The sequence below is a fragment of the Oreochromis niloticus genome, linkage group LG22 (assembly GCF_001858045.2).
Source record: "Oreochromis niloticus isolate F11D_XX linkage group LG22, O_niloticus_UMD_NMBU, whole genome shotgun sequence".
Lineage (NCBI taxonomy): Eukaryota > Metazoa > Chordata > Actinopteri > Cichliformes > Cichlidae > Oreochromis > Oreochromis niloticus.
In genome coordinates, this window is record NC_031985.2 from 1247021 (window position 1) to 1264587 (window position 17567).

A 17567-nucleotide genomic window follows, 5' to 3' on the forward strand; every position below is an offset into this window, starting at 1 on the left:
AAAGAAAAGCGTCTGGACTTCTTTGAGTTGCTTGAAGACGTTTCACCTCTCATTGATGTTCCTTTTCAGCGTTTTCCTGCATTTATGGACTTCCTAAGATCCACAAGGAAGGGGTCCCACTCAGACCCATAGTCAGTAGCATAAACTCAGCCACTTATAACATTGCGAAACACCTTGCTACCATCCTGGCACCTCTCGTGGGGAACACCCCACACCACATCAAGAACTCCACCGACTTCACCGACAAGGTCCAGAAACTTAGCCTGGATCCAAATGAAACCATGGTGTCCTTTGATGTAGTCTCTCTCTTCACTTGCATACCCACCACGGAGGCAGTGGAGACTGTCAGAAAACGACTACAAGAAGACAGCTCCTTGGAAGACAGGACCAACTTCACACCCGATCAGATTTGCACACTGTTAGACCTCTGCCTTACCACAACATACTTCAAATACAACGAAGGCTTCTACAGACAAAAACATGGCTGTGCCATGGGCTCCCCCGTGTCACCTATTGTAGCCAACCTTTACATGGAGGAAGTGGAAAGAAAGGCTCTTGGCTCTTTTAAAGGGAGAGTACCCAGCCACTGGTACAGATATGTGGACGACACCTGGGTCAAAATCAAGACACAAGAAGTGGAATCCTTCACTGCGCACATTAACGCCGTGGATAAAAACATCAAGTTCACCAGGGAAGACACTAAGGACAACTGTTTGCCTTTCCTGGACTGCGCTGTGCACATTGAAGAGAACGGCAACCTCAACATTGAAGTTTACCGGAAGCCCACACACACGGACCAGTACCTCCTCTTTGACTCCCATCACCCTCTGGAACACAAACTTGGAGTAATTAGGACCCTACACCACCGGGCAGAACTTGTTCCCTCTAAGCCTGAAGGGAAAAAGAAGGAACACACACATGTAAAGGAAGCACTGAAAACATGTGGTTATCCTAACTGGGCGTTCATAAAGTCAGCAAAAAGGCACAGAAAAGAAGATCAGACACCAGCGAGGGAGGATAAGAAAGACAGACGCAACAACGTTGTCATCCCCTATGTAGCCGGTGTATCAGAGAAACTCAGGAGAGTTTTCTCCAAGCATGACATCCCAGTGTACTTCAGACCCAGCAACACACTCAGACACAAACTGGTTCACCCAAAAGACAAAACTCCAAAACACAGACTGAACAACGTGGTGTATGCCAGAGGTGGGACCAAGTCATTGTTTTGCAAGTCTCAAGTAAGTCCCAAGTCTTTATCCTCAAGTCACAAGTCAAGTCTCAAGTAAAGTCAAGCAAGTCAGAGTCAAGTCGCAAGTCAAGACAGACAACTTTCAAGTCAAGTCCCAAGTCCGAAACTTTGAATTTCAAGTCCTTTCAAGTCTTTTTTTTTTTAACCCTCTGGGGTCCCGGGTATAATTGGCCGTTCTTGACTACTTTTGATTTTACTTCTATATTTCACTTTTAAAATATGTTTTTCTTGCCTTGTTTGGTATCATTATTTACAGCACAACCTCAAATATCTGAAATTTGAGTTATTTTTTTCATTTTGGTATACTATATTAGCACAGTTGATCTAAATTCAGACAAAAAATTCAGAATCTGAGTAGAAAAAAGTTATATTTTTTTTTACATGTTTAACGAATCATTTTCATAACTTGAAATGCAAATAGAAATTGTACATTTCTAAAAATTATGCACAAGTTTTGCAAACAACAAAGTTATATGGTACTATTTACCTAAAAATGCAGCCAAGGCCTCAGGCGTTTTTTATATAACATTTTAAATCTATTTACAGAACAATCAGGTGTGCTGCATCAAATAAGAAGGCAAACAAATTATTTGTGCCAGTCCAAAAAATGTAGTTTGTGTTCAGTATAAGACAGAGGAGAACAGCACAGGCCTAAACCCTGCAGGTCTGACAACTGGAGGTGCAACAGTCCAGTTTTCTATGTGGAGACAGCGTTTACACTGGAATCTGCCTTTGACAGCTTTTTTAGATCAAATATGAAATTCAGCAGTCTAACCGACACACAATACAAAACAATAACTACACAACAAACTAACTACAGCCTCCAAACACGCTAAACGTCACTAATGTCTCACATATGAAAACTCTCTCTCTCTCTTTCTTTCGCTCGCCCGCTTTCCGTCGCGGGTGTCACTCCTAAAAACTTCCCCTTCTCCCTAAACAACCAAATGTCACATGTTGCCTTATCATTTTTTTGATTGGCTGACATGGTAAACTCTAACACCAATAGGGAAGGGGTGTTTTTTCTTTTTCTTTTTTCACTCGCAAGCGGAGAGCGTATGCTAGGCTGTCTGTAGAAAACGCCGTTTTTGTCTAGCATCCCTGTTGAGAATAACCTTTGCAAATAAACAACAGCTAATAATATGAGATCAAAGTATTTTATTTGATGTATTGACATAAATGACAGAAGAAAAAGGCCATGTATAGCAGGACTACTCAATTACACACTAAGGTGGGCCAGATTTTCTAACCAAAAAAAATTTTTTCCCTGGCTCAGACATGCAAAAGTTAAACACGACCATACACTAATTGCAAATTAAACACAGTGATTTTGAATTGTGATGTGATGGTAAAATAAATATTTGTCAGTCTAAACTGGGTTAAATCTACGGGGTTAAAGATGGGGAGGAGACGGAGAGAGACTGAGTACAGCTACAGAACCCACTTTCTGAAACGGACCCTGCTCACCATTCACCGACAATTCTGAGCTAACAAGTTGCATGTTATTCTTGGATGCGCTTGCAGGACCGGATTTAAAATAGCATGACAAACATATCATACCTGTTAAAGCCAAACAGTATCATCAACGTAGCCCGAAGAACATTTGCTAATAACATGAAGTTAGCTAAGTCAGCTGTCTCATCTAGCAAAAAAAAAAAAAGCACCACCTACCGTTCTTTATGCAACTTCAAATGTCGGACACATCTCCGTCTGTGATTCTCTTCTTGCATGTTTTGCATATTGCATTTCGTTTTTTGTTGACTACTTCGTAGTTTATGTACCCGAAAGAAATTACTCTTGGGAGCATTTTTGGCTCGAGCGTTTTTGTTCTTGTTTTTTTCAAATCTGGTTAATTTGATTGGCTGTGCTACAGCCCACGCTCACATACATACAGAGTGTGGTAAGAATGAATGAATGAATAAAGTGAATTAATGGTCCACACTTTTTATATAATATGTATGTTAAATTTTAGATTTGGGTAAAATATCAAGTCTTTTCAAGTAAACAGGTTCAAGTCCAATTCAAGTCCCAAGTCACTGGTGTAAAAGTCCAAGTCAAGTCACAAGTCTTACAACCTTTTTTCAAGTCAAGTCTAAAGTCATAAAATTAATGACTCGAGTCCAACTCGAGTCCAAGTCATGTGACTCGAGTCCACACCTCTGGTGTATGCTGTACAGTGCAGTGAGGAATGCCCGGACCTCTACATTGGAGAGACCAAACAGCCACTTCACAAGCGCATGGCACAACATAGAAGAGCCACCTCCACGGGACAAGACTCAGCAGTCCACCTGCATCTTAAGGATAAAGGTCACTCTTTCGAGGATGCCAATGTTCACATATTGGACAGAGAGGACAGATGGTTTGAAAGAGGAGTGAAAGAGGCCATCTATGTCCACTGTGAGCGACCATCTTTGAACAGAGGCGGTGGTTTACGACACCAACTGTCTGCCATCTATAATCCAGTTTTGAGTTCCCTCCCCAGACGCCTTAACGCCCACTCACATCCTGGGCCATCTGACCTCAGGAAATCACATGATAGGGTGGGGCCAGGTTTCACAATGGGCTCACCCGAAACCCTGACTGATTAGGTCCCACACCCACTTTCACACCTTGGCGCATGTGATTAGAGGATCACCAGGGGGTCCTTTGTCCCTCCTTGGGGGGATACTCCCACTGGGTTAAATCTGGGACTCTCGGCCATTTGACCTTAGAACTGAAGAAGCTTCTCGGATGAGAGGTGAAACGTCTTCAAGCAACTCAAAGAAGTCCAGACGCTTTTCTTTGCAAACTCCTTTGACTACTGAAGCGAGATCGATCAACTGTAGACCAGACAACAAACGACGGAGGCACCAGACGAATGCAATCAAACGATGAGTTTATTAACACAGGAGAGGCAACATCTGCATATGTCGTTCTCTGACAAAAATTCATCAAAAACTGGTTTTATACCATAGAACATTAACGCCCACACATATACGTCAATACAAGTCAAAAATACATAGTTGACAGACATGAGCGCATCTTATACATTTTAATAACTATAAACAGTCATATAACTTCTCTTTTCTATAACACCTGCCTTTTAAGGTAATAAACTTCAAGCTTCGGGATCGTTAAAAGCTAATAATTGACCCTCGTCACCAATCACTAAGTAAACTGAATTGGCGCAGGTCTCAAAAAGAGAGCAGAAGACACTTAGGCCTTCGCTCAGGCCTGCCACTAAATTAATAAGTGTATTGTAAGCATGCATGCAATTAACCTGCTATGTTCTCATCTTCCTTCAACATGTATCACCTGGACACTCTCACCAGTGAAGCTTAAAACCCTCTTGGATAGAACATCAACTCTAAACAAGCACAGTTATGCATTGTGTATAGAATGAACTCAACCTGTGAATAAAAGGTCAATGTAATGACAAACATATTCAATGCAATATGAACCCCATAAGAAATATTACTGATAAAATAATACTGTAGAACATGTCATTAATGCATTTATCATAAGGCAGATTATATGGTTACAGTAAAAGAATCTCTGAATCCTAACACTACGATGACCTGGATGACTGAGAACCTTCACAGACAAAACTGTATATACTGTATATTTATTATTTCACTCCTATTGCCTGTTCTTATTGTCCTTATCTTCAACATATGCTGCTCAGTTGTTTGTTAATTGCCCCTCGGGGATAAATAAAGTCTTCTGATTCTGATATGTCTGTGACGGTTGGGAGGCTGCCTCTGACCACTCTCTGTGCAGCCTTCACCACCCTCTGTTTCAGTGCAATTTCTGTGCCACACTTTGATGCCAGAGCACAGAACACTCTCCACCGCACATCTGTAGAAGGAGATGAGGACTGAGCTCTCAAGTCCTGCATACCTCAACCTCCTCAGGAAGTAGAGCCTCTGGTGAGCCTTCCTGATCAGGCTGGAAGTGTTGTTTTTCCAGGTAAGTTTGCTATCCAGGTACATACCCAGGTACTTGTAGCTGGGTACTACTTCGACTGCAGATCCTCCAACGTGTAGGGGTGTGTACGTCTTCCCCTCCTCAAGTCCACAATCTTCTCCTTCGTCTTCTTCTCATTTAAGCAAAGATTGTTTTTCCTGCACCAGTCCTCCAAGTGTTCCACCTCCTTCCTGTAGCCGGTCTCCTCATTGTTTGTGATGCAACCAACCACAGCTGTGTCATCCCCAAACTTCTCAATATGACAGCCTGGATGGTTGGGTGAGCAGTCAATATATAAGCAGCGTGAACAGGAGGGGACTTAGCACACAGCCCTGAGGGAAGCCAGTGCTGAGGACTATGGAAGATGAGGTGACTTTGGTTGTGTCCAAATTCATGGGCTGCATCCTCCTGAGGACCCGGCCTTTGCGGTCTACGTGGGCCGGGTCCTCAGAAGGTCGGGTAGGCCAGAAGTAAACGGCTGTGAAATTGGACGGTCTAGCCTTCTGATTAACGTCACCGCTGTCTCCGTGGAGTTTAATAAACTCGGCCGTCTGCTCCTTGCTATCTAAAATATAACAGGACACTGGCGTAAACGCTCGACCATCTCACACTTCTGTTTAATCAGTTTTCTGTTTCACGTTTATTCAGCTGTGTGAAAACCACCCGGGGGATTAATAAACTTTTATTTTATCTAATCTAATCTAATATCTTTAATCTCAGCCAAACAGATTTACTCACGAACAAATAAAACACTGAAAAAAGCCAAACAATATCCTTTTTAGGTTATATTACGTTTAACCTGAGTAGCAAAAGTCCGCGGTGATCTGAAAATGATGTGCCGGGAGTTGTGCCATTCTCGGCGGCTTCAGTGACCCTCGAGCTCTCGGTTAGCTATCGAGCTGGTGGGTAACAGACGTCTCTGAAAACGTCGAAGCACTTTTGCAAATATGCAATACCTTGGTAAACCGAGCAGATATTTGAAGTTTACACAGCTACATTCTCGCCTGAAAATATGTTAAAAGTTTATTTTGTGACCCAGAAAGATTAATAAAAGTAATTTTAAAACTTAGTAGCAGCCGCCATTGCCGGAAACTGGAGTTTGGCTGGGCCGCGCTATGAATTCTGGGATATGGTGGGCCACGAAGGACACACCCGACCCATCCTTCAAATTCGGGGAAAAGGAGGACGCATTTGTCGGCTGCATTCGGAGTCTACGAATTTGGACAGCCTTCGGCGCGTCGCTGTGACGTAATCGGTCTACAAATGCGGCCTCAGGAGGATGCAGCCCATGAATTTGGAGACGACCCTTGTGGATCCTCACAGACTGGTCTGTTGGCCAGGAAGTCCAGGACCCAGTTACAAAGAGAGGAGCTCAGTCCCAGAGTCAGTAGTTTGTCAACTAGTGTCTGCGGGATCAACTTTTGATCAATTTTTTCAACAACAGAATCAACTTTTGGAGACATAACCAGGCAGAACACCTGACTTCACTGTAATGAAAATATGATATGATGATATGATATAAACAAAGCTTTATTTGCAATCTGTAGATGTGACTACTGTTTGTGTCCATGTTCTGTAAAAGTAGAATCACTGATTTGTATTAACTGTTCAACATAGTTTTACCATAGCATGGCATTTGAATGGTTGAATTTCTTCTAATGTGCGTGTTTTTTTATTAGTCTTTTATCCACAATAAAATTCTTGGGGTTTGTAGGCAAAATAATGGATTATTTACCCTAAGAAATTTGAGATAATATTTTAACCATATCCTTTATGTGGTAAATGAGAATTCCGTTTATTAATATTAAATGATCACTTCAGACTGGAGAACCTGAGCTCCCTGCTTCTTCTTAACATTTCTACATGCATGTCAATTTTACGTTTTGTTTGAGCTGGTTTCGCTTTCGCTGTTGCTATGCAGAATTCGACAGAAAAAATCATCTGTTTTGTAACTGGGCAGACCAGGAAAAGGCGTCCAATCAAATTAATTCCTGTTCTAAAAACATTTCTACTCGACGAATAGGATTGAACCCGCTTTTGGTGTCTGGGTAGATTTTTGAGAACTGACCAATGGGAATAGACACTGGGTTTGTAGTCAGGCAGACATAACAAACTTGTCCAATCACAAAAAAATCTGAAAAGGGGAATTTTGCTGTATCTTGGCTCAGGTACTTTCTTTTTCTTTTTTAGAATAAATAGTGAAGCGGGCTTCGCTTATTGGATCATACAGTAATAACAGAATTTATGTATCATTATCAAGAATAATTTGGAAATGAAAAAGATTGCGCTGAAACGATTTAACGAGCTGTTTCAACGCTTGCTGGCTAATGCTTATCAGTTAGCTACTAGCTTAGCTTGTGAGCCACCCTATGATGATTAGCATGCAGGTAGCCCGTATATGTCTGTTATCCGGAAAATCACCGGTGTGCTAACCGGGAGCCGATTCACGCAGGCGTGACAGTCGTGAAACGGTTCTAACATCTGTTCAGAACAACTCAGCCACCGAGCCTGGGCCGCCTCCGGTAGCTAACGCGGAGGACGGCATTAGCCTGCTAGCTTCGGAGTAACATGTTGAGCTGGGCTCGTGTGTGTGTGTGTGTGCGCGCGCGCGCGCGCTGTAAATGGCAGCACATGACCATTGGCGCTGTAAACACTGCAGCCACACCGGCGCCTCCTGATAACGGTAGCGGGCTCCGCGCTGCTCCTCCCCCGCTCCGGGATCGCCGTAACACAGCCGGCGTTGGTCTCTCCGTTACCGCCCGCGGTCCGGCTGCCAGCCGAGCTATGACGCGAAACGTGGGCTGATGGCAGCTGTTTACATTCAGATTTTTTAACCTGGACGGTAAAATTAAACCGTTTCAGCTGGATCAGCATCGAGGGCCTGCGTGGATAGGACGTTAACCTGAGTCCCCGGAGGGGTCCAAGTAGGGCAGTGTTTGGCCGTTTTCTTGGGTTTCTGGACCCCGCAGGCCTGTACAGTAAAGCTGGGCAGCAGTAACACCTCAGGGCCCGCTGGACCCCAACACTGGACAGCAGCAGGACTGTGAACTGCATTGAGAGTCACAGCTGCCTCCAGATGTTTATCATCGTGCAGTCAGCTGTAAAGAATCCTGAGATGTCCCAGTAACTAATTGCTGAGTTTTAGGCCAAAGCTGATCAAATTAGTTCTTAAACTGTTTCCTGAACACAGTTAGTGTCTCATCATATTTTATTAAACATGGTTAGTTCTGCTGGAAAGTTATGGGAGTCTGTGGGGACTGACTCACTGCTGGCCCCTCTGCTGAACTTCAGAGGAGCTGCAGGTGGGCAGGCTGGTTTTAAATGTGTCTGTCCATGTACATTATTCTGGTGGTGGGGGGGGGTGTCGTGTGCAGTCTTCTAAGATCCTGACTGCACATTGTTGAGCGTGGATGACACAATTTGATCGGTTGACAAGAGTTCATTGAGAAGAGGAGAACTGCAAACAAACCCTGCAAAGATAAAAAAAAAAAAATGAATAAAGAGCTCGCTGCAGGCAGACGGGCAGACCCCAAACTGGACAGCGACCACAAAACTGTCTTCAGTTGCTGCTTTTGTCCTTACAGTGTGCATTTTCCTGTGTGTCTCTCTCAGATGGTGTTTCTCAGCGTTGGTTAGTTGGTCCTGATGTCCGAGGACCAGTGTCACCAACGGGCTGAGGCCTCCCGGCGGGGCCAGGGCGGCCTGGAGACAGGGGAGGGTGACACTGAGCCCAGCATGCTGTTGCAGAAACTGAAGAGCAACATCTCGTAAGTCTGAGTGAGGGCAATGAAGCAGGAAGTGTTTGTGTGTGAAAATGAGGATTAGAATTTCTGAAGCTCTGACGTCCCTGTGTGGTGTTAGTGATGGATCTGATCAGCATGTCCTCTGTCCTCTTACAGGAAACACGTTCAGACCAAAGTAGAGCAGATCCTGGTAAGAAACTTGATGTGAGGTTAAAGTCTGGTTTAATTAGACCTGCAGACTTTGGTGGTGCTCACCTCGGGTCTGATTCATTCACTGTGGGGTTTTTTTCAACAGCAAGATGTTCAGCGTTTCTCTGACAATGACAAGTTGTACCTGTACCTCCAGCTGCCCTCTGGACCGAGTTCCGGAGACAAAAGGTGGAGTTGCTTCTCCGTTTTGCTCCTTTAATTTTTATCCTGATAGTTTGTGATTTGTTGTTTTTCTGTCAAAAAGGATGAACTTCTGTAAATCTTGAATTTGTGTGTTTGTTCTCAGTGGCGGCGATTCAAGTTCATTCAACACGGCCGACCAGCTTCACACCTGTAACTGGATCCGCAGTCACCTGGAGGAGCATTCAGACACCTGCCTGCCCAAACAGGACGTCTATGAGACCTACAAGTCAGATATCACACACACACACAGTGACCCTGTAACAAGGATGGTTTGACACAGATCTGGTTGCCATGGCGCTCCGATGCTTTCCTGACTGTGCGTCCATCTGTCCTGCAGGAGGTACTGTGAGAACCTGCAGCAGCGTCCTCTGAGCGCCGCCAACTTCGGGAAGATCATCAGAGACATTTTTCCCAACATCAAAGCGAGACGGCTCGGAGGCCGAGGACAGTCCAAATATCCTTTCAGATTAAAAGTGCAGAAAACCTGAACCCAGTCTCAGGTCAGGAATGCCAGGAGTAACATTTAGCCTTCCTTAACCCGCTGACACGTACTGTTACAGCGGCATCAGGAGGAAGACAGTCCTTAACATGCCTCTGCTGCCCAACCTCGACCTGAAGAATGACCCGGTACTCAAAGTGCAGTACTGCTGTGTACTGCAGTATTTCAGTGTGCTATTCTGTACTCCTGTGTACTGCAGTACCGGCCATATTTATTTGCAATTTGTTGGTGATGAATACTGTTTGTTCCTCTTCGTCTTCAGGCGGAGCTCACCGAGCTGGTCCAGACCTACAAACAGGAAGTGACAGAGGCGGCGTGCGAGCTGATTTGTGACTGGGCGCAGAAGATCCTGAAGCGCTCGTTCGACACGGTGGTGGAGATCGCTCGCTACCTGATCCAGGAGCACATTGTCAACCCTCGCTGTAGTCAGGCTGAGCTCGTCTCCTCCGCCGCGCTCGCAGGTCTGTGTGTCTGTGTGTGTCTGTGTGTGTGTGTCTGTGTGTGTGTGTCTGTGTTATGACCCCCCCCTCAAGGCAGGGAGGAGAGAGCAACACCGGAAACATCAATGAAAGAGGACAGCAGCAAAGTTAACAGGCAGGATTCATTGATAGTCTGCTGTGTGTTGGCAGTCAAACTCAACAAAAGAAAAAGGTGGGGGAGGAGGACCAGGTGGTTGAGCCAAATCGAAGAAATGAATAAAACAAAAAGAAGTCGACAGCTTCCCTGGGCCTAAATAAAACAATATGCAAAACAAAAGGGATGTCTAGCTGCTCGACAGAAAAGGTCAGTAAAAACTTACAAATGTGGCATCAACCACCTCACCTAGTGTTTGTAACAGGCACAACTCTGCTTCCAGAGTACAGGGTACCCCCAGCTTACCTGTCCAGCCCCCCACCAGCACTCTCTGACATACAGAGAAACCTTCAAATAATGATTATGGTCGTGGCGATGATGGTGATAGTGATGAACACGATGATCATGGTGTTTGTCAGCACGTAACTGACTGCGCTGTTTTCTGTGCAGGCGGTCCAGCTAAAACCCACAAAGTCATCAAGAAGACTCCTTTGGCGTCCAGAGCTGACGTTGATGGCGCTCCTGATCAGAAGGTTAGTTTCCCAGCAGGTAGTGATGTCACCGATCCATGCATCACATTCTAACTTCTTCCTGTTTGTCTGTCCTTCCACAGAAGGATCTCGGAGACTCTTCCTGCTCTTCCTCGCTGAAATCACAATCGGGAGACAAATCGGCCTCGTCTGGAAAACCTTCCTCCCTGGATGCTTCGCCTCCCTCCAGCTCTTCCTCATCTCTACGTCCTGCGGTAAGTGACGTGAACGAAAGCTACTGGTGTTCATAGAACTCAGCAAAACACAGAAATCACAGAAACAGTCAGGGTGCTGTGCTTATGTTTGTTTGTTTCAGTCAGACCAATCGGTGACCTCCGTCCATCTCTCACTGTCCGCAGGTCGAAGCATTCATCAAGCAGTTACCCAGAATCCTCCCTCGCAGCTCCATCCCAGACAAGACACTCTCCGTCCGCTCCTCTCCACCCTCACTAGCTCCCAAAGATGCCTCTGGTGTAGGGGAGGTGTCTGGACATGGAGGCCCCACTGCCACCACTGCCACGAGTGGTGGCGGGGTGAAGGTGATCGCGATGGCAACGCTGCCACAGCAGCAGGGCGGCCCCATTCCTGTGATGATTCTGCCTCAGACCTGTCTGTCCTACGAAAGGGAGAAGGTTGCCCCGCTTCCTCCACCTCAGCAGCAGCATGCCCCTTCAGCCCCCACCTCTGTGGTCCAGAAGGTGCGAGGTGGAGCAGCCAAGCGTCCCCTGGAGGTGGTGGTGTCCAGTGGCAGCACCATCAGTAGTAGCACCGCCACCAACACGACACCTGTGAAACGGAAACGAGGACGACCGAGAAAACCTCGCCCGGAGGACTCCCTGCCAGCCCCGCCCACTACTCTTCCTCCTCCACCCCTGCCACCTGCGCCACCCCCTCCTCCTTCCATCATCAGCTCTGTGACCGGTGGCGTCATCCAGAAAGCCTCCTCTTCGTCGACCTCCTCACAGCCCGTGCTGGAGCTGGTGATCCAGGAACCGCCCGGCATGGTTCTGGGTACGCTGCCGGCAGTGGAGCACCGTGGCGTGGTGGTGCAGTGCCCTCCAGAGGTGGACCGCCACAGTAAGCCACTGCTGCTGCTCCAGAGCCCGGGAAACCAGGGCTGGGAGCTGGCGGCGTCAGGGCGCACCCAGATGGTGGAAGTCATCCAGAAAGCTCCAAGACCGAGCAACAACAACAGCGCCACCACGCCGCCCACCGCACATCTGCCAGCGCCTCCCCTCCCACTGCCCACGCTGCATGAGGAGCAAGGCGAGGTGGAGATCACGCTGACGCCAGTGGAGTCGCACGTCAACTTGCCGCCACCGCCTCCTCCTCCCACTTCCTCTGCTGGCTCCGCCTCTCCCGCCACAGTGACGAAGAATGTGGAAGAGGATGCAGAGGGCAGCACATCCTCTCAGAGGGAGCGGCACTAACCCTGTTACCTCACTCGCTACAAAGCCTCGCCCCTCTGACGTCCTCTTCCTCATTGGTGGAGATCCCAGATTGGCTGCGTCAAACAGCCAGTCAGGGGCATACATGAAACCAGAACACTCACATCTCGTCGCCACACTTCCTCCGAACATTTGTTGGTCTGCTGCTTTGCTTCACCTTAAAATGTGCAGAGGAGGAGGCGGGGTTTGGTACTTACGGGTCAGAGCCTGGAAAAGGTTCTGTGTGTTAAACCTGAGAAACCACCTCTTTAATGAGCTCAGCCTCTGCTCCCCTGTAGACCGTTGCCTCCAGGAGGTGCCGTTTGGGGAGCAGGGGCTCCGCCCCCCTGTTCTGAACAGCCTTGTGTTTTTATCGTGTTGGTTTGTGATTTTTTTTTTTTTAAATGTGCTTGAGAGAAAAAAACAAGTTACCCCCAAAATGAAGCCGTTTGATCTAAACGTTTGAATGCGACTTTATTTATTAGTTCCGCTTATTCGATTACATTTAAATTATTAATAGTCAGTCACAGACTCTAAAAGTGCTCGTGTCTGTTTCCGGTTTCCTGATCGTCAGGGCCAGATGTCCTCCTCTCACAGCAAACCTGCTTCCATGTGTTCTTTGTCAATAAGGACCAACTTTGTTTAACTAAAAAGTACTTTTTGTAAACTGTGCTGGAAACCTTCACCACCTGGTGGCAATTTACTGAAAGTGCTTTTTTACTTCAGCAGGTCATTTATGGTGAGAAATTCCCCCTCTTCCAGCAGCCACGTTGTTGTTTTCATTTTAACGATGTGGATGTCGCCTGCCGTTACAGAGCACAGCAGCGGCACGATATCTGGCCCTTATGGATCGAACGGTTGGTTTGAAGCTTGAGTTCAGGCACAAGAAGCAAAGCACAAAGTCGCCCTGCACCAACACTCACATGCAGTAAGAAGAATTTACCCACTTAGAGCCTGTTAGACGCCATGCACCCTTTGCACTAACCAGCTCCCCGCGAGCGCCACCACAGCTCTGTCCTGATCAGCAGTGTGACACAACCACGTCGAGACGCTGATGTTAATAATAAATAAAATAATCAATAACCCAAAACAAATGTTTCGGCCACAGGAAGTGCCCTAAACTTGTAACAGGGAGTGGTTCCTCCTCTTCTTCTGTGGTTCCTTCAGGAGGACTCTGGAAGTGTCATATTGCTGAGTGATTGTTGTTCTTCACTTCTGTCAGACAGCTTCTCGCTCCCCGCGGGCGTTGTCTTCATCATTGGTGCTACAAACCTGCAAGGCTCGGCGCTGCCGCCGTCCTCGCCATCTTCATCCTGTGATCTCAGACTTGTAAAAACCCTGTTTGTCAGTACTCACGTCTGGAGGTGTGAATGTGGCGTGTTCAAGTGTGTGTCCTCACTTCCCTCTGTGACAATGAGAGCTGTGGGTCAGTTGACGGGACGTCGAAAATCCCGACTGTTAATTCACACGTGTTGCATGATGGGAAGGTGCACACGGCAGCACTGCACTAAGTGCCAGCATGTAAATATGACTGCATGGTGTAAACTCAGCCGACTGGCACGTCTCGGCGTCCTGTTAACTGCCACGCCTCGGCCCTGACTGACTCCAGCGTCGCACTGTGTAAAGAATCCGTGTGTGTTACCAGTTTGTTATATGCATTCAGAGACTACGTCACAGGTATTTATGGGTAACGTTTTGCTTTGTGGTTGCACCTGACGAGAGGCCGACCGCACTACGGCCGTTTCAGTTTTTTAAAAAGTTGTTTTAAGTGTTGAACAGTGAGAATAAAGAGGAAAATATGAGTGTTTTATGAGAGCTGCAGTAATCGCACAGAGTAGTTACATTTCACGGTTTGTAGACGTAAAGATGTCTCTCTAAAGGCCTCAGTTTACTTCAGACGAAGTTTGTACGATAAACTGCGTCTGACGACAGCCACAGGCGAGTCACCTGACCTGGACTGTGGTTACAGCAGTCCACCCGCTTCCAATCGCATCACGAGGTGTAGGACTTGGACCTGATGCTGAATTTTATCCAGGACTGAGAAGGCTTGCTGGTCCTGAACTGGTCCCTGTTGCTTTAGGGCTTCCTTTGAGGTGGACTGAGGCCTGGATGCTTCCAGAAAGAAAAACAAAAAACCCCTCTGTGGGCAAAGTTGCTGCTGAGTTGACCAATGAGTCGCTCTGCTGCCAGTCACCATTGACTCTGTCCTCATCACTTTATTGCAGACCTGATGTTAAAGTCAAATGTTGCTTTTGGGAATCAAAAAGTTCCGACTGAAACCCAAAGAGATTGTTCCCTGTGCAGGAGCTGCTGGGCTAAACTGGGCAAACTGGGAAACCTGACAAAGATGTGAAAAGAGCTGAAGTTGGGACTAACAGCGCGAGTAACTGAGCAGGGCTGACATTTGATTCAGAACATGAGTCTAAAAATCAGTTTCCAAAAGCATCCAAACGATCGGTGATTGTGAGAGAGCCAATCGGGGAGAGAAAGTCAAGGGGTAAAGAGGTGGACTTGAGCTGCTTCACACCTGCTCTACAAAACGACCGGGTGTGAAGCAGCATTACGAAGCCTGAGACACGAACCCCAGAAACTTTGGTTCATCTGAATAAGTGGATCTGCTTCATCTTTGATGATCCCTGAAAGGCTGACACCCAGAAGAACTCCAGTTTAACCCAGTTAAAAGCAGCTATGGCCCAGTCTGGCCTTGCACTGGGAGCATGGGTTTGCAGCTGTCTGTGGGAGGTGTTCACTGTGGAGCCGCGGTGCTCGAACAAACTAAACCAGAAACGGGTCAGATAATCAAAGATTAAATGATCGGGATCCGGGTAGCAGGGCGTTGACTCCAAAGGGCCAGACTGACGACACGGCGCCTTCTGATGTCACTTCCTGTCTTGTTTATATGTGCTGTACATGCGCAGAGCGGCTCCCCTGCGAAGCAGAGCCCTCTGAGATGTGAACAGCTGATTATTAGCGCAGGAAACTGACCCTCACCGGGTCAGAGACCTTCACTGACGAAACGTGACGAGATGACGAGGCACTGTTGGGAGCGAGCCCTGCGGTTGATGTGATGGCGGTCCTGTGGGAGTCGTGGTTCTGGGTGGAGCCCAGCGGGGCCGGGTGTTTGTCTGTGTAACCAGCGGCGTCGACGTTTCCTGTTGTTTTCCTTCTGCCTCGTGCTTTGTCGGTTGTTGAGCTTGTTGATGTGCAGATTTTCTTCTTCTTGGTGTTGCCGTGAGAAACGCCATCGGTTTCCTGCATGTGTTCCCATGGCTGCTGGTCTCTTTTAGATGTTTGTTTCTCCGTAACTCCGCCCTCTCTCCTTTCTGTTGCTTTTTTGTTTTGCACTTTACTTCGGGAGTGGTGGAGGTTGGAGGATGAACCTCCTGTTCAGCAGGCAGTGTGACGCAGCTTTGCTTTGCCCGCTGCTTCGCTTGTGTTTGTTTGTTGTGAAGAGAAAGTGAAGCGTGATGAGGACAGAAGCCAGAACTTTAATGTGAATCTATTTTCCTACGTGACGCAATAAAGACGTGATGTTAACTGACTCTCCGGTGTCCAGCTTTCATTTCAGCAGGTATTAAATCACTTCCTGATGACTAATCGGATCTTTGGAAAATGCCATCAGCATCCCTCACTACTCACAGGATCTGAGGGTCACAAGAGGGTTTGGGGGTCACAAGGTTTTCTAATCAAAAACTGAATCCTTTGGGACAAACCTTGATACGCTGAATGATCCTCTGAGTTTGATTTGTTTCTGGTTTGAGTCTCAAATCAGATTTTTTTTGTTAAAATGTTATAATTTAGTTTAAAACAGACGTGAAGTATTTAAAATGGAGCCATGGGTTTAAAAGATGATTTCTTTAAATGTGTTCTTTCTCTTCTCACTTATTTCATGTTATTTGGAGAGTAAAGCTGCTGATGAGGATGGAAAAAAATCAGTGATTTTCTGCCTGTGTGACAATCGCAGACATACAGAATAAAATAGCCTTTATTGCCATTGTTCACAGTGAAATTGTGGGTGCTCCACACCGACTGTGCAGGAATAAAAAATAAATAGTAAGACAGTAGGGAGGGGCTCAGAGTAGAGCCGCTGCTCCTCCACATCGAAAGGAGCCAGTTGAGGTGGTTCTGGGATCTGACAAGGATGCCTCCTGGGCACCTCCTGGGTGAGGTGTTCCAGGCATGTCCCAACGGGAGGAGGCCCCGGGGCAGACCCAGGACACGCTGGAGAGATTATATCTCTCGGCTGTCCTGGGAACACCTTGGTGTTCCCCCGGACAAGCTGGAGGAGGTGGCTGGGAAGAGGGAGGTCTGGGCTTCTCTGCTTGGGCTGCTGCCCCCGCGATCCGGCCTCGGATAATCGGAAGAAGATGGATGGATGGTAAGACAGTCATTCTTCTGTCAACGAGGAGTGCGGATTGGCAGCACAGTGTTTTCATCTGATCTAGTTTATCTTTCTAAATAGTGGGTGTTTGTGGATGTATGGAGCATCGAATGTTGTCTCTCCTCGCCTTTCTGTGACAGTCACTGCACACAACTGTTGAAACATGCAGACTTCAGTTGTTTCAATGAGAGCCAATCAAGAAGCTGACATGTTAAAGTGGACATGAAACACTACATGCATGAATGAGTCCAACACTCCAGCTTTTCCTCATCAGGCCGGTGATAGTCTTCCAAAAACTGATTTACTATATTTCAATGGTTTTTTTAAAGGTTGTTTATTTGGCCTTGTGAATAAAGCAGCAGTCGAGGCACATTAGACTGCTTGTGCAGAGCTCTCTCAGTCATACTAAGGATAAACATGACAATACAAAATACAAAACTAATATAAATTATACCGCCTTTACACGAGAATCTGATTACATTTCTGAGGTAGTGCGAGGTTATTATTGCACATTGTTCAGTGGTTTGTGTTTGCCATCAGTCTGACTGTGGGGGGGAAGAAGTTATTGAAAAGGTTGTTCTGTGAGGGATGATGTGGCACGGCTTTACTTACACTGCCAGTCAAAAGTTTGGACACATCTTCTTGTTTTTCCTTTTTTTTTACTACTTTATACATTGTAGATACAAACTGAAGGTATTAAATACATATGACAGAAGATAGATGGAGTTATGTAACAAAGAAAAAGTTGATCAATAACTCTAAATATGTTTTGTGTTTTAGATTCCTGTAAGTATCCGCCCTTTGCTTTGTTGATACACTGCAAACCC

General features: G+C 46.5%; 1 protein-coding gene across 3 annotated transcripts; it reads left to right on the forward strand.

Moving 5' to 3' along the window:
• Window positions 1–7227: 7227 nt before the first annotated feature.
• On the forward strand, window positions 7228–15901 carry rfx5 (regulatory factor X, 5). 3 transcript variants are annotated; one of them, XM_005461963.4, is made up of 11 exons: window positions 7228–7362; window positions 8807–8961; window positions 9094–9127; window positions 9233–9315; window positions 9434–9556; window positions 9668–9784; window positions 9879–9957; window positions 10092–10290; window positions 10853–10935; window positions 11016–11147; window positions 11292–15901. In XM_005461963.4, the coding sequence occupies exons 2-11, from the start codon at window positions 8840–8842 to the stop codon at window positions 12360–12362; spliced, it is 2043 nt and encodes a 680-aa protein (XP_005462020.2). In that variant the 5' UTR covers window positions 7228–7362; window positions 8807–8839; the 3' UTR covers window positions 12363–15901. The 3 variants fall into 3 exon arrangements, with proteins under 3 accessions (XP_005462020.2, XP_013120788.1, XP_013120787.1); XM_013265334.3 differs by lacking the exon at window positions 7228–7362 and adding an exon at window positions 7401–7423; XM_013265333.3 differs by lacking the exon at window positions 7228–7362 and adding an exon at window positions 7445–8496.
• Window positions 15902–17567: the final 1666 nt, after the last annotated feature.